The sequence below is a fragment of the Alosa sapidissima genome, chromosome 10 (genome assembly GCF_018492685.1).
Source record: "Alosa sapidissima isolate fAloSap1 chromosome 10, fAloSap1.pri, whole genome shotgun sequence".
NCBI lineage: Eukaryota > Metazoa > Chordata > Actinopteri > Clupeiformes > Clupeidae > Alosa > Alosa sapidissima.
Window position 1 is genome coordinate 20,487,710 of NC_055966.1, and position 18,045 is coordinate 20,505,754.

The following is an 18,045-nucleotide window of genomic DNA, read 5'->3' on the forward strand; positions in this document are numbered from 1 at the left end:
GGAAGGGGGGAGAAAGTGGGTAAAAGAGGAGGAAATAACTAGAAAAAGTGGGTGAGAGAGAGACAATAGACAAGAGAAACTGAGAGTGTGTGAGAGGGGGAATGTATTGACAGACAGAGTAGAACAAGCTGATGCCAAAGCAGACAGGAGTAGATACTCAGGACGAGGTGATGAAATATTGAGCAGAAAAACAAGTGAAAAAATCAATGTACAGTGGAGCTACAAAGTAAACCCTCCGGAAATATCTAAGAAATGGATATCTGATCTTAAACTACATAATGGGACTGTGAAATGTATATGAACCATTCCCTTCAAATGGGTACCACCTTTGTGACAGCAATGACATCAACCAAATTAATGATGTTTACGGACTTACTTCGAGTCCTAAATACACCTCTAGGATTAAACTGAAATTACTGAATTTCTTAACCACTCTTTGGTATGTTTGATTCTTGCATTCTCTGATTAGATCAAATTAGATCAGACAGCAGGAGCTTCCTCCTCCATAATTCTTGTTCATCATTTCGACATAAAATGGTCGCTGATGGAATGTTGGTGGTGGAATGGATAAACACCAATAGAGGCCTAGAAATCCCTAGAGGTAATAGAATACACCTTGCTCTTATGGAGTTTCTTTTGTTGGACAACCACTTCTGGGAAGAGTAACAATAGTATTTGTATATTACATGTCTGAACATGCTTTTGTAACCTTCACCAGCTTAATGACCAACAACACACTGAGGTCCTCAGATAGGTCCAAACAAACGTAAATGGTGAATCCCAGACTTCCGGAGTGGAGAATGATTCAATGTGTTGAAAGTTAGGGCCACCAACTCACACCTGATTGTCATCCAACTGAATTCTTATTGACCTTTTATAATCTTTGGGAATATGGGGGGAAATACCAATATGCTTTTCCCATATGAAGGATTTTAATATTGGGGATTTTTGTTCAGTTCATATAGATTGAAAAATATAAAAGGTTTTGTGGTGTTTGTTTTTATCGTGGCCTACTGGTTAGGGCTTCAGGCTTGTAACCGGAGGGTTGCCGGTTCGATCTTCGACCAGTAGGAACGGCTGAAGTGCCCTTAAGCAAGGTACCTAACCCCTCACTGCTCCCCGAGCACTCCTGTAGCAAGGCAGCTCACTGCTCCGGGTTAGTGTGTGCTTCACCTCACTGTTTGTTCACTGTGTGCTCTGTGTATTCACTAATTCACGGATGGGATAAATGCAGAGACCAAGTATTCCAGTATACTTGGCCGAGAAACCTGATTTACATTTACATTTTCTTATCCACAATCTTACAATCTTAAAACGAATGTGTGGAAAATAACACAACTTGTGTTGTTTTTAACACATTTATTTTGTTATACTGTGTGTACACTCTTATAACAAATGTGTTGAAAATAACACAACTTGTGTTGTTTTTAACACATGTCTATGTCCAAATAGGGACAAAACAAGTTGTGTTGTTTCTAACACATTTATTTTGTTATACTGTGTGTACACTCATAACAAATGTGTTGAAAATAACACAACTTGTGTTGTTTTTTTAACACATCTTTATGTCCAGATAGGGACAACACAGTTTGTGTTGTTTCTAACACATTCGTTTTAAGAATAGGATTATTTCCATCACTTCAATTATAATCTGACCACATTTTAGACTATGTGTAGATATTCAGAAGTGTCTAATTCACCTCTGTACTGTATGTGTGAGTGTGCTACTGCCAACAAGCTAAACAATACCATTCACACAACCTGAAAACCCCTGCATAACATTCCTGAAAAATCCGCAGATCTTAGGGCATTTGAGAACTTCACAGAAAATCAGCCGATGATCGTCCCGGATGCCGACACAGGCCAGAGGAGCGTAAAGGGCAGGCAGGCAGGAGAGAAGGAGACAGCGGCACTGCAGAGAGCGAAATTAATTTAGGATCTGCAAGAATAAAGAGGGCTCTGGAGAGATGACTCCCAGCTTTGATGCCATTGTGTACGGCATCTGCGCTGGCTATAAATAGGCCGGGTGTTTTCTTTTTTTTCCACATGGGGCAGGCATTTGTGCTGGCGCTGCATCACCTCGGGGCAACAGCGGTCCACACAGGGATAACGAGGGGGTGAGATAACGAGGCGCATGGGTGGTGGTGTGGGGGGGGGTAATGAGGGGACACCAATTACAGCTCACTGTGCCTGAGAGGGACACAGGTTGCACAGGCTCACAAGAGAGGATAAGAGGGGAAAAGAGGGATGAAGATAAAGACACGAGAGTGAAAGAGGATGAGAGGGAGAGACAGAGGGCAGAATGGAGACAGCAAGTGACATGCCACACCTCAGGAAAACGTTAGTTTATGTTTTCTTCAATATGGCATGACTGTTTTGCTGTTCTCGCCATTTAGGAAGAAGGCCATGATAGATTGGAAGAGCAACATAAAGAAAGAGGCAAAGAGCAGAGGAGTCGATAAACAGGGTAGTTGAAACTGAAGCATGTTCAAGGTGTTCCTAGGTTTCTTGTTTGGGGCGTAACATCATTTAAACCAATGAGAATGATGTCATTCCCTTTAACGGCACAAAGCACGACATTAAAGAATGCATCGGTATTTTGACAGTCAACGGCGCATTTGAAGGAGTCTGCTTGCAAGACCGTATGGAACAGTCATTCCACTAAACCATGCTTTAATAAAACCTAGCATAGCCTTTATGCATTTGCACTCGTCTATTATTTGAACTCATTGGCAAAGTGAAACTAACTTCACCATGGTGTCAGTCAATGACAAGGCAGTTATACGCAGTAAGTTACTTTCACTATTGACTGACAATGGGTTACCATCGAAAACATAGCCTGTAAAAAGCAACACTTACCCTAATATTTTTTGAATGACTGAATAAAACAACGTTTATCCTGCAGAGGAGTTGCTTATATCTCGTGATAGTGCGTCTTCAGCTGTGCTCTCACCTAATCACTTTTAACCGTCATTACCAATTTGCAAATGCATTGTGAGATGTATTTCGTAATATCTTTATTCTAATTCTGTTTCCCATTGTGGCCTAATCGTGTAATTTCTAATGTTTTGCATGGATGTGCGCTGGTGCGCGTTCATGGAGGATAGAAGGATGGTGCGTTGTGCACCCGCCAATATGACTGTTGACAATGCACTCTTAAAATAACATATAAACAACTCTCCTGACCAGGTTTCTCTTGTTCAAAACTCAAAACTCAACCAGTTGGTAGAGTTTTGAGAATGAACTGTTGTCCCATTACTGCCTGATATAGGATTTCAGTTGCTCAACAGTTTGGGGTATTCTTAGTCATGTTTTTCATTCAATGATGCACCTAATTTGACAGGTCTGGGCTGCAGACAGGCCACTTTAGCATCTGGACTCTTCCTCTATAAAGAAATACTGTTTAAATATGTGCAGAATTCATTTTAGCATTGTTTTCCTGAAATATCCAAGGTTTTCCCTGGAAATATTGCCTATGGCAGTATATGTTGCTCAAAATCTGTATACATCATTCAGAATTGATTGTGTTTTGCCAGATATGCAAGATGCCCATGCTGTAGGCACTAATGCACCTCCTCACCGTCATAGATGTTGGGTCTCGAACTGAGCACTAAAACAAGTTGAATAGGTTGCATACTTGGATAGGCCCTCTCCTGTTTAGACTAGATGATTCCATGATTTCCAATAAGTATGGCAAAATTTGTTTGGTCTAACCACAGGACCCTTTTCCACTTTACCTCAGTCCATTTTAAACAAGCTCAGGCCCAGATAGGATTTCTGTATCATGTCTAAATACAATTTTGGCTGCTACATGGTAAATTTTAGATTAGTATTTCTGAATTGAGTATCAAATATATGCACATATAGACAATGGTTATCAGAAGTTTTCCTGAGCCCATACAATGATTTTCTTTACAGAAACAGGTCTGGTTTTGATGCAGTGCCATGAGGTCAAAAAGACCACGGCCATCCAATATTGTTTTTCAGCTCTATCCCTGGTTTGCAAAGATTTCCCTGGATTCTCTGATTTTTTTTTATTATATTACTGTGTATGTATATGTCCTGTAGATTATGAACTCCCCAAATAGCCTACTTCACAATTTCATGTTAAGAAGCATTCAAATTACATTGTTTCATTATTTGTGCACACAGGTTTACACAGAGTGAATACAGAATACCCCTACATTTTTACTTCTAAGAGACCCTGCCTCTCTGGGATGCTCTTTTTCATACCTGTGTTGCCAGAAACCTAATTGGTTATTAAACATTCCTCCTTTTGTTTTCTTTATCAGCTATCTGTGGAAGCTGTTGAGGGTGATTTGGCGCAGGGGTCAAGTGGCAGGCCAATGGAGATGTGCAGAGGGTGTGTGGATCCCGAAGGAAGAGGACTCAAAGGACATCAGTCAGTTTAGGACGATCTCGTTGCTAAGCATCGAAGGCAAGATTTTCTTCAGCGTCTTGTCACGACGACTAAGTGAGTTCCTTCTGAAGAACAGTTATATTGACACCTCTATTCAGAACGGATCGGGCACATCAGACTGGCATCGACTTGAGAAGGGCATAATAACAGGCTGCACAATCTCAGTCATCCTGTTCGCACTCGCCATGAACATGATCGTCAAGTCAGCAGAGTTGGAGTGCAGGGGACCCCTGACAAAATCTGGAGTACGCCAGCCCCTATAAGAGCGTTCATGGATGACCTGACTGTCACCACCACATCTGTCCCGGGCTGCAGATGGATTCTGCAAGGGCTAGAGAAGCTCATCACATGGGCAAGGATGAGCTTTAAGCCAGCAAAATCAAGATCTCTGGTGCTCAAGAAGGGAAAGGTGACAGACAGGTACCGCTTCTCTCTGGCTGGAGCCACCATCCCATCCATTACCGAACAGCCAGTCAAGAAAGTCTTGGAAAGTTCTTTGATTGCAGCCTCAAAGACTCGTCATCCATCCAGAGAACCAGCAAGGAGCTAGAGGGCTGGTTGAGATGCGTCGACAGATCTGGCTTGCCAGGGAGATTCAAGGCCTGGATTTACCAGCATTCCATCCTGCCCCGCATCCTGTGGCCTCTGCTAGTATACGCAGTACCCATTACAACTGTAGAGGCCATGGAGAGAAAGATAAGCAGCCACTTGCGAAGATGGCTTGGCCTACCCCAAAGTCTGAGCAGTGCTGCCCTGTACGGCAGTAGCAACACCTTGAAGCTTCCATTCAGTGGACTCACTGAAGAGTTCATGGTGACTAGAACTCGAGAAGCCCTGCAGTACAGGGAATCCAGGGATGAAAAGGTGGCATCGGCTGGCATCCAGGTGCGAACAGGCCGGAAATGGAGGGCAGTCGAGGCTCTGGAAGTGGCAGAGTCGCGACTGAGGCAGAAGGTACTGGTGGGGTCCATAGCCTCAGGACGCGCAGGTATTGGCTATTTCCCATCAACCAGGGTGGACAAGGCCCAGGGAAAACAGCGGCAACATCTCATCCAGCAGGAAGTGCGGGCAGGCGTGGAGGAAGAACGAGCCAGCAGGATGGTGGGTATGGGACAACAGGGAGCTTGGACTAAATGGGAGAATGTTCTGCAACGGAAGATCACCTGGCCCAACATCTGGAGAGCAGACTCACTTAACATCAGGTTCCTAGTCCAAGCTGTTTATGATGTCCTGCCCAGTCCATCCAACCTCCATGTCTGGGGCAAAGCAGAGACACCATCCTGCCTCCAGTGTCCAGGAAGGGGATCCCTGGAACACCTCCTCAGTAGCTGCCCTAAAGCCCTTGGAGAGGGGCGCTACCGCTGGCGCCACGACCAGGTGCTGAAGGCGGTTGCTGAGAGTATAGCCAAGGCCATTACTACCACCAAGAACTACAGCAAGCCTCAGTCAATCAGATTCCACAGAGCTGGAGAGAAGCCCACTATCCAAGCGAGGGCCAGGTCAGGTCTCCTCACTACCGCCACAGACTGGCAGCTAGAAGTGGACCTGGGCAAACAGCTGAAGATCCCAGCAAGAATAACAACAACACGGCTCCGACCAGATATGATCATTGTTTCTGATTCCACCAAACAATTGATCATTCTGGAACTGACAGTGCCCTGGGAAGAACGCATGGAGGAGGCTAATGAGCGGAAGCGTGCCAAGTACCAGGAGCTGGTGGAGGAGTGTAGGAGCCAAGGCTGGAGGACTTACTGTGAACCCCTGGAGGTGGGATGCCGAGGATTTGCAGGGCGGTCCCTCTGCAAAGTCCTCACCATGCTGGGCCTCACCGGTGAGGCAAAGAGGAAGGCCATCAGATCTGCAACTGAAGCCACAGAAAGAGCCACAAGATGGCTTTGGATCAAGAGGGCTGATCCGTGGAAGAATGCTGCTGGGACACAGGCCGGAGTCTGATCAACTCTGGTCGGGTCGCCTGGGCGAGGGTGTCTGATGTTGAAAGACCCGAAACACCCAGTGACCCCAGGTTACATCACTGATGATGTGTCCCAGCGCATCAGCAAGATGTATCTTTCAACTATCATTAAACAACTTTTCCAGCATTTTGTTATGTCCCAACTTTTTTTGAAACATGTTGCTGGTATCAAATTCAAAATTAACATATATTTTCCATTAAATGGTCAAATTTGTCATTTTCAACATTTGATATGTTGTCTGTGTCCTTTTTGCAACTAAATATGAGTTTAAGAGATTTGCAGATTATTACATTCTGGTTTTATTTGCATTTTACACAACGACCCGACTTTTTCTGATTTGGGGTTGTACTATTTTGTCCCTTTATGCCACTCTCCTTAACAATACAGTGCCTGCAGACAGCACACTGTATATTTTAAACAATCTAATTTGCTACACTGCTAGCTACCCTGCAAGCTTGTTGATGGTAAAGTATTAAATGTAATATATATATATAATATTAAGCCAGCTGTAAGGCTAAAGGTAAAACATGTTTAAAGTATTTCATGATAAGGTGCTCTCTTGGCTAAATGAGCCCTTTCTGATGCTTGATTTTATTCCTTTAGCATTTTTAGGTTGAAGAAATATATTGCTATTAAATAGCTTATTGAGGTTTTTTTCTATTCCTATTACAAACATTAGGCTACTATCATAGATCCCATCCCATAGTGCAAATAATAATAATGCAAAGGACACATAACAGAAAAATATTGATAATTATTGGTTGGAATGGTTAAATGGTTTATTATGTGAAAATCTGTTTTCTCATATAAATGTTCAGGACCAAAAGGAAGGCTTACTTCAACCTGATGGTTTTGTGTAACCTCATGTAGGCTATCAGATTTCCCCCTTGAGTGAGCAGCTGCTTTATTGCTCGTCTTATTGTAAATCTCTTCTCTCACCACACACACACCCTGAGGAGAGCACACAGGCCTTGTTCAAGACATGTTGGTTAGGGCGGCTGGACTTATGGGCTGGCCCTGCTCTGTTTGTTTGGATTACAGATGGTCCAGATTGAAGCGGTCCATTCGGCTATGGTGTCGGAGATGAGGTGGAGTTATTTATGCTTATGTGTGACAGCTATTTGCCAAACGGGAGCCAGGGACAGAACCGTAAAGCACGCTGGTCAGATGCAAGGCCCCTCTGAGGAATGCACATAAACAGAGCTCTGCTTTATGCACACACACCCACACACACCCACACACACACACACACACACACACACACTTTATGAGTAAATAGACGCACACAGATAAGCATAGTCCCTATACACTCATCTTGTTTCATTTTGACAAGCACAACCTGTTATATTTTTTGTACACAAATACACACCCACACACGCGCAAGCACACACGCACACACACCACACACACATGCATTCACAAAGAAAGGTAAAGGGCCACTCACAAATACACACACACACATACACACACACACACACACATGCATTCATAAAGAAAGGTAAAGGGACACTCACAAATAGGCACACACACACACACACACACACACACACACACACACACATCAAACAGACATATTTACGAAACATTGAGGACACATTCACAAATCACTGACAAGCACTTTGGCCTCGGACATGGCAGCGATCCATTGTGCCAGAGGTGCTGTGGATGTGCAGGACGTGAACACACTGCACACACAGCTAGTGGGTGCATGTCGATACTTCACCAGCATGTAGAGCTGAGTGTGATAACAACATTCTGATGCTGAGTTATAAAACCAACCATGGCCTTTGCCATGCCCTTTTTGCCAGGCTGCTCAGAGCGACAGAATAGTCCTGAACAGTGGAAAGAGAAAGAGAGAGAGAGAGAGAGAGAGAGAGAGAGAGACTTACCCTATTATTCTTAACAAAAGTTTTAAAAACACTGATTTATTCAATGCTAATAAAGCAACTTTGAATTTGAGGCAGACAGATAGACAGACAGATAGATAGACAGATAGATAGATTGGTAGATATTGTAGTCTGTAAACTTTGTGGGTGTGTGTGAGAGAGAGAGAGAGAGAGAGAGAGAGAGAGAGAGAGAGAGAGAGAGAGAGAGAGCAACAAAATCCTCCATCCACAGGGTTCAGATGGAGCCCACGCCCGAATACCACATCCGATTCCAGTACAGATGGCTGGGCAGGAGATGGGTTACATTGACATTTAGCGCAGTCACGTGGCACTGACACAGTAGAGGGCTCCACATGCTGCCACACATGCTCATGCCGACCCTCGTCTCCAGAGTACAAAACTCGAGAGATACTCACAACGAGAACATAGACACACAAAAACGGCACACACACACATGCACACACACAGACAGACATACATCTCTCTCTATCTATACCTGTTCGTGTCCAACTCTTTTCTTCAGAGGGCCTGCACACCCTCACAGGTTATTTGTGAGGCCAACAAACAAACCCTTTTTCAGGGCAACAACATCAACATGCTGAGTGTTTTTATGGACAATGTCACCAAAGCTGTAAGCTCTCTCTGCCGATTCACCACCTAGGGGAGTAGCACGACACACATTTGCACGCACCCTTCCCAAAGACATGGAGCACCACTTAAAGGTGCTCTAAGCGATGTCATGCGTTTTTTAGGCTAAAACATTTTTTGTCACTTACAGCAAACATCACCTCACCATCTAGCTAGCTGTCTGTGTCCTGAATCACTGTAAATTAAAAAAAAACGCAATCTCTGTGGACAACCCAGGCTCCAAATACCACACAAAACAACTTGGGCAAACCTTTTCCATAAAAACATAACAAACTGTTCCAGCAAATCACCGGCGAGATGCGCATTTAGGAGAGTTTCAATTGCACGGGGAAATAGCAAGCTAGCTTTCTGTTTTGTTTGAACGTCAACAGAAGTGACGTTACCCAGCATTGCTTAGAGCTTTTTTAATGGCACATTTTACTCGCATCTTCTCAATAAACCTCGTTTCACCTTCCTACGTCACTGAACAACCAGCACAATACTGTGCTGCTCTGTGAGTGAGAGATTGAGGCATCCACAGGAGACTTCGCAGAAAAAGGCTCCCTTTTTTCTAGGGTTATAGAAATACATGGAAAGCTACTGCAAAGTACAAGAAAATCCACTCACTGAGAACAACAGTTACACTGGTGCGGTCTGTTTCACACCTGGATTAAGACACAGTAGCATTTTTCTGTCTGCCATTTTCTCTCATCCTTCCTCAGTACTCATTCACTCACCAAATAGGAAAGGTCATGATTTTCATTGCCGGTTATCTGTCTGAAAACTGTTTTATCAGTCATGAATGTGTTGCATTAAATCATGAATATTGTATTCTATGTATGTACTGCCCTCTAGAGGTTGTACACTGTCATGTTTTCTGCGCCCATGTTTCTAGGTTACATTTGTTTATAATTCTTATTTGGCCCATGTGTAGTGAATAGAGATGCACCGATATGGAATTTTAGGGCCGATAACGATAACCGATATTTATTGGTTTGTTGTGGCCGATACCGATATGATAACCGATAATATTACTCTTGAAAAAAAATTGTGAAAAGTGATTTGGGGAAAGCATTTAATAAGCATAATTTTATTGCAGTAATTTTACCTACCACCAAATGATGGACAGAACTGCTGTACTATTATTGATGGACAGAATAGTCCTCAATAGTACAGCAGTCAACATAACAGTAGCCTAGCCCTACAGTATGTGTGGCTCCTTTAAGTGAACCTGACGTCAGTGAATTGCGAGTAAGTGGCTAGAGAGTATGAATCGTTTTCATTTAGGACTAAACACTCATAAATGGCTCAGCTGGGAATAAGCTACAGTATAGCGACCAAATCAGAGTTTGTGAGGGAAACTTAGGTTGCGGGTAACTGAATAAAGCTGCAACTCCTCAGACTGTATCTTATGTCCAGGGGCGTCATGCAAGGCAATGAGGGGGCAAATTCAGAGGGGGCACAATCAGGCTTTTTTTTTTCGGGGAGGGGGGGGTGTTCCTGTTAGAGGGGGGTCGGTGATTTCTCCCCCAGGAGATTTTGAAATTCTGGCTGCTAAACATACCATTTCAATGCAGTTTGGGAGGGACAGAAATACCTTAACAGAGCAGTAACCATCCTCTATCTGAGGACTAAGCTAAAGTATCTATTTTGTAAGTTAATGTAAAACACATAGGTTGGTGAAAGAACTGTAAGCTCAAATTCAGCTCATTAAAGCATGTTTAGACACACACATTTACACTTAGGCCTACTACACATGATTTTAAAAACAGTATCATTGCAGTTGTTATGATTTGATCGATATGTGACCTAAGAACAATCTTACATTAAAAAAGTTGCTGAGGTCTGACTTTGTGGTGCTCAGAAATTATTTTAATCTTAATTCATGTGATGAAGGACTTTGAAAGAAGTTTGACAGGTTTCAGTGCTGAGTAAGGTTAACCCTAAATATTTGAATATTTTATGCCTAATATATTTTTCATGACCATTATGGCAAGCAATAGGCTACCTCATTTGTAAGTTGCTATCTGCAAATCATGAGCAAGTGACCTGATAATAACCTAAGTTATGAGCACGAGAGAGACTATTATACTTTCTTGCCCTCTACATCACGGTCATAGCGATCCTATATAAAACAACTTTAAGCCTCCTTTTGAACGGGTAGGCTATCCCTTTTCATTACATGGATTAGCAGCCAGATACGTGAAGAGAACAAGTGGAGAAACATCCAACGCAATGCCTTGGTAGGCCTAATGGTATTAGGTTGGATTTTGTAGTCACTGCAAATCTAACATGCTCGTTTACGAAACTGGAAACAATTGAACCAGGAGACTTTGCCAAATATTTGTAAGAGTAGCCTAGACTACGTTATACTGACACCATGTGGTCTAACGTTAACGTAATGCTCTGAATTCGCGAAAACATCAAATCCATAGTTCTAACTATTTGATCATCAAGTCAAAATTTCCTGGTCAACTACAAACAATTCCACTACTTTGTATTGCTTAGCTAGACTACTTACCACTTCAACACCATTGACTGTATCTGTTTAAACTGTAACTGTAACAGTTCAACTGTTTAAACTGTAGCCTAAAGTTAACTGTAACAGTTCAACACAAGCAAAACATTGCGAGCTCAATGCACGTGTGAGTTGTGAACATACACAGACACCAATTTTAGGAAAAGGGCTGTTGACTGGTCATCAGCTATTTTGCTACGGTTTATTACACATCTAGAAGAATACATTTGAGTCGTTATAGGCTCTGGCTTATTATGGAGCATAATAGGAACAAAGTTCCAAAAAATTATCAGGGACGAAAAATCCGAGGGGGCACGTGCCCCCTTAACTTCAATGGGCACGACGCCACTGCTTATGTCCGTCTACTCCAGGGGTTCCCAAACTTTTCAACCCGCGACCGCCAAAATAACCGTGCCAGAGACTGGTGACCCCCACTATCCTTGGATGTGACTCAAAAAATAAAATAAAATGTGCGCACCTGCCATACGCACTAGGCTTATCCAAAGACGGGCTTAACGACAACACAAAAGAACAGAGCAGCCTGTTATGATTTTACATATAGAAATTTACTATATGATAAAAGCAGAATACCTTAGTCAAAAAATAATATCCATGTAACATGAGTGCACATTATTGCTGTCGTGCAAACTTAACTTTGAAACATTACTTTAATTTCCATTTTAACAGAAGAATATCTCAGTCAGGGTAATATCCACAATGTTGTAAACATATGTACATTGTTGCTGCGCAAACTTTCATCCAGTCGTTAAAGAACCACATTCTGTGTAATATAGAGGTTATCATAAGATACTCTAGTTTGTAATTTCTTTTAAAGTATTAATTTTGAACACAAATGGAGTCACGGGTCCAGGGATGGACCAGTGAAGTTGCTTCTTCTCCACCCTTCTCTTTTCACAAAACTCACCAGAGGGGGGGGGGGGGGGGCATCTGTGTCCAGGGGTTCATAATCCATCCATGCTATGCCTATGTCCGTCAAAAGTTTGAAATAACCTAATTGACTGACCTAACTAACGACTTGTTTGTGATTTTTAACAATAGTTTTGCATGGTAGGAAATGTATTGAAATTCTGTTTGGGGGTCCCTCAGACCCCACCACAGATTTGGTCCCCCCCCAATGTTGACATCATGACTACTGCCTTGCTCTATAGAGTAAACATAGGTTATGTTCAGTGTTATAGAGCTATATGTTATGTTGAATGGATGTTTCCATATACACTACTGGTCAAAAGTTTTGGGTCACTTCGAAATTTCCATTCCACTCCATTATAGACAGAATACCAGCTGAGATCAGTTGTCAGATCTGTTTTTTTTTTTAATCAGGCCAGTAGTTTTCAGATTACATTATGTGCTTACATGATTGCAAAAGGCTTCTTGACTGTTGTAGAAAGAAATGGGTGATCTTTAATGAAATATCTACATTGCCTATTATCAGCAACCATTCATCCAATGTTCCAAAGGCACATTCTGTTTATTAATCTGATATCATTTTAAAAGGCTAACTGAGAAACATTGGAGAACCCGTTTGCAATTATGTAAGCGCATAATATAATCTTAAAACTGCTGGCCTGATAAAAAAAAATACTGCAATTGATTTCAGCAGGTATTCTGTCTATAATGAAGTGGAATAGTGGTGGTAGTGTGAATGCAGCGAATTGCATGTTAAACATACTTTATCCAGCCAATCTGACCGCTAGGGAGCGCTCAAGCAGGACAGAACAGGACAGAGAGTGATACAAGAAAAAAAGAAAGAAAAACGGGAAGGTTGACCTCAGTTCCCTTTCAGCACATGCTTTCTCTGCTTATTCAAACAAATTAACCAATCAGGTGAGTCTTTGAAAGAAAATACCCAACCGCCATACTGTACAGTTTGCTAGCCTGGTGGTGAGTAGGTTAGGGGTGGAATTTATGTGATGATTATACCGCTTTCCTGGACTGGTGACAGAACACATACCAAGGTGCTGGGGCGTTGCCTCGCAGCGGAGGATCTTGAGGGTGATCATAAAAGCAACTCTCATAGCTGTGTGGATGGGTAGGGTGGAAGGGAGGGAGCAGTATTTTTCCTTGTTTAACCACTGATGTCATATCATCATTTCAATGTTTTCAATCACATAGCTTTCACAGAGTTCCAACACAGTGCATAAACAAAGGCGTTGGAACACATACAACACACCCACTTCCCATTGCTTGAAGGCTTTAGTGTGCTTTTAATCACTGGAGCCAATTGTTTGTTGTTCCTACACACTGTTGAAACATGTTCTTCAAAAGGTGTGAAACTCCTACCAAAAGACTATCGTTCACAGCTTAGAATATAGCACACTTATCTGCACAGTCTCAAACTCCATGGTGTCCATGGTGGGTGAGTCTTTGTTTACAACTTAGATGTTGTAAAGAAATAGAAACCTGTCACACCAAACAGTGAAGTGTGTGTGTGTGTGTTTATCTGTGTGGGGGTGTGGTATCAACAGACTGTAAAGGGTCACAGCGGTCAAACAGGCAGAAAAACAACTCAGGCAGTTGGAGAACAGCTGTCTCTCTCCCTTTCTGTACAAATGTCCACTTTAGTCTTTTTGATAAATTAGCTTGAATTTTGCTTTGTCCTTGTGGAAAATTGGAAAAATTAGTTGAATCCATGCAATACAGATACAGTGCATATGGAATGTATTCACAGCATATTTCCACATTTCATTATGTTACATCCTTATTCCAAAATGGATTCAATTATTGTGTGGAGAATTTTGAGGGAAAAAATTAATTGAATCCATTTTGGAATAAGTGAAACACTACTTTCGGTATGCAATATGTGTTTGTGTATGTGTGTGCGTGTGTGAGAGAGAGAGAGAGGTGTCGTCTTCTTCGATCACTTCAGTCCTACTTCCAGTTTGAAGAACCTCGAGTACATACCAGTCATAGTGTACATTTCTGCATTCTGAGTGCTGCGTAACATTCTCTGCCTCTGTGTGGACACAGATGCATATGCACAACCCCCCATCCCCTTCTCCTTCATGACTGCTCAGGTTATGAGAGCCTCTCCCTGAAATTAACCCATGTGTCATATGTCTTGGTGCATACCTCTGTTTTATAATATTTTAGTCTACAGGCCCCTCTCCAATAGACCTGGGTCCTAGGATGCAGATGCCTGAAATTATTATTATTATTATTCATGTCACTGTATTATTTTATTGTATTATTTATTATTAACTTCTGCTTTTAATCTTATCTGTTTTACTTAGATTCTTTCTACTTTACACAGTTATGAAGCTTACCAGGCTTACCATTTCACTGCTTGTTGTATACTATTTGATATAACTGTGTACGTGATGAATAAATCTCTCTGAACTCTGAAATGTATTAGTTACTCATTTGGCTGATGCTTTTACCCAAAGCAACTTATTATGTCAATTATTAAGGGCCAGTCTTCCAAGAGCAACTCAGAGTTCAGTTAAGCTCAAGGGCACAACTTTCTGGCTAATGCATGTTAGCCCAGCTCCTTAACTGCTATAATGCCACACTCATCTAATCTTTTATATATATATATATATATATATATATATATATATATATATATATATATATATATAAATCTGCTGTTAAGGACAAAGTGTCCTTATTCTTCACAAATTAGGGAGGGCTTAAGTCCAGAGATATGAATCTGTTCATGTTCATACCCAAATGGCACAGTCACAAGTTTCATCTGCACCCCATCTGGTTTTAGGTCTTGAGTTTTTATCCCCCCCAATCTCTGATGGAGAATATCTGATTTGACCTGCAACTGGGCCTTTTGACATTCATGCTACAGCTTACACACAAACCAAGTCATATTTCATCCAAACTTATCCAAATTCACTTCTCAGTATCAACATCTTTGTTCAACATCTTTGCGTGATCAGGCCTCATGATGAGGCCCCAACTTGTCTGTTAAACACATGCTCAACAGGAACAAAGGCTACAGGCACTGACTGAACATTAGGTGTAAAGGAATACACACTAAAAAAACTAAGTTGTCTTGTGTCCATAGTCAAAATCTCAACTATATGCTGAAATATTTACCTTATATGGACACCCCTTCATAATGTACTGGGACTATTTTACTTGACTTCAAAGAAGGACATGCAATCCGTCTGATTATGTAGTCTACAATCTGTGCAAAAGGTATCCTAAACATAACCACAAACACAAAAATAGCAGTGCACAGAAGCCGTTAATGTATTTATTGTCAGAGCAATGATTGACAAAGCCTCTGTTTGCCAGACCCTGTTCCTCTCTTCCACTCACAAGCAGACATATCCAAGATACACACACAACCACACACACACTCAGAGCAGCTGTTTACCCATCCTATTATTAGTGAAAAATAGACAGCACCAAAAATAGCTGGTGAGGTAGCCCATTTCAAAACAAGTCTGCTCAAACATTGATTGAATTACCGGCCAATGCCATTTCAACCTTTCACATCAGGCCTAAGTCTGGCAAGCTTGGGTCACACCAGGTGTGTGTATATACATGTGAGACTGAGTGTGTTACTTTGACAGAGCAGGACATAAACATCAGCAGAAGCCTGCTGACTGCTGTATTTCTAACAGGAGTTGTACCCAACCTCTGGTCTTTAGACTCGAGGCTGGCCAGGGATTGGCCTAGACTTGAAGGTGACACAGGAGAGGGAGGAGTGTGTGTGTGTGTGTGTGTGTGTGAGAGAGTAGCATCTAACGTAAACAGCGCCACTTGAAGCATGAGTTGGCACAGACAGGGGGGCAGCAAGTTCAGCGCTGGAACACGTGCTACTGCTGGCCACAACACAAACCTGGCCTGTACTCAAGTGGAGGAGGGGTAATAGAGAGAGAGTGTGTGTGAGAGAGACAGTGAGGGAGGGACAGCCGGCAAGAAAAAGCCCTGGCTTCTGAGAAATGGTAGCAGCCTGTAAGGAATATGGCCTGGCCCAAAACATGTTCGCCTAACCTTTAATAATATGTCCGTGAACGCGTGTGCACATGTGCAGAAGTATTTCTGTGTGTATATGTTCTGATAAGTGGTTTATCACCAAACTTATTTCCATTTTCTTTAAGAGTAATGGTTAAATGCTTTCTTATAGGCTAGGTCTCGGATGTAAAAACTTGTATTGCATGCCACAATTCAATATAATCTATCACTGTTCTTTTAGTTTAACACATCAGATGACATTACTGCAGAAGTACTAATATCTTTTTAATACCTTTTTTTAATACCTTTTTTAATACCTCTTTTTAATACCTTTTTCACTTTTATGTGTTAGATAACATAACACTCAGAGGGTTCTCCACTGTTGTAGAAAGAAATGGCTGATCTTTAATGCAATGTTTTGCCCATTATCAGCAATCATTCATCGAATGTTCCAAAAGCACATTCTGTTTACTAATCTGATATCATTTTAAAAGGCTAACTGAGAAACATTGGAGAATCCTTTTGCAATTATGTAAGCACAAAATGTAATCTGAGGGAAAGTGACCCCAAACTTTTGACTGGAAGTGTATAAGTATATATAAACCATAGATATAAACATACACAGACTCTATAGCAACTAACCACTACCAAACACACTGGTTTGTCTTAGGCCTATTCTCTGTATCTGTAAACCTATCATGATTTCAGCCTCTAAAGTTAGCCTGAATGGGATTTAGTGAGGAAAAGATCATTCTATAGACAGCCCAGCTATAATCCTCACTCCCCTACCTCCGCGGAGATGGCGCTACAGAGGCAGAGTAACACATTGCTGATAGGAGATCATTGTAGGATACTTTACTGCCTCCTCCCCCATCTAGTCATTCCACTGACACATCAAAACAAACAAGTCAAATCCTTCTTCTGTTAAGTCATCATGGGGGTTTTCAGATAAACAAAAACACACACCCTTCTCTACCATTTATCTTGTAGCCTATTTCTTCACATTATTTTACTATTTACTGCTGCTATTTACAGCGTCTTCCTATTTTCTATGCATTGGTTGTATTGAATGTGTTTGTATCTATCTCCTTACCATGTTGTGAATTCTCATTTTTACTTAATTCTAAATCTCTTTTATTTATTGTTTTGTTTGGTTTGTTTGTTTGTATTATTACATTTTTTTCTCTATTATGGGCAGTGGTAGTGCAGTGGTTAAGGAGCTGGGCTAGCGTAGCCTGACGAGCCAGACCCACATTAAAATGTAGGGTCTGGGCACTCGCCGTTCGCAGTGCTCAGTCCGAGGGGCGGGATAATCAGTTGTCTTTCAAATTCCCTCTGCACGCAATAGGACAGCGGCAGCGCTATGAGTCCCATGCGTTTCCCACCAGCGGAGCTAGTTGGCTAGTTCAAACGTTTGCCAACTTAATAAAAGCTTAACTCGTGTCACACTGTTCGCCAACAGCAACATCCATCTTATTTGTTTTCAAGTAGCAGGGAATTCAAGCCAAACCGTTGCAACGTTAAGCCCACCTAACGACTCTATACACGATTTCATTGGCCTGATTGAGTTTCGATTTCTGGAGCTCACAAGCCAACGGAGAGTTGCTAGACTAGCCCTGGCAGCAAATATAATTTGCTGCCGCTAGGGGCGCGTCTAGATTTCTAGGCTAGGGCTAGCGTGCAGTA

The 18,045-nt window shown here is 41.9% G+C and overlaps 1 protein-coding gene across 1 annotated transcript in view; it reads left to right on the forward strand.

The window, feature by feature from the left end:
• The window catches only part of LOC121721033, a 36,364-nt gene extending 29,901 nt beyond the window's left edge, over positions 1-6,463 (forward strand). Inside the window, 3 exon segments of the mRNA XM_042107583.1 lie at positions 4,293-4,672; positions 4,675-4,898; positions 4,901-6,463. Coding sequence (XP_041963517.1) covers positions 4,293-4,672; positions 4,675-4,898; positions 4,901-6,373 — 2,077 coding nt within the window. The 3' untranslated portion in view covers positions 6,374-6,463.
• The last annotated feature ends 11,582 nt before the right edge of the window (positions 6,464-18,045 follow it).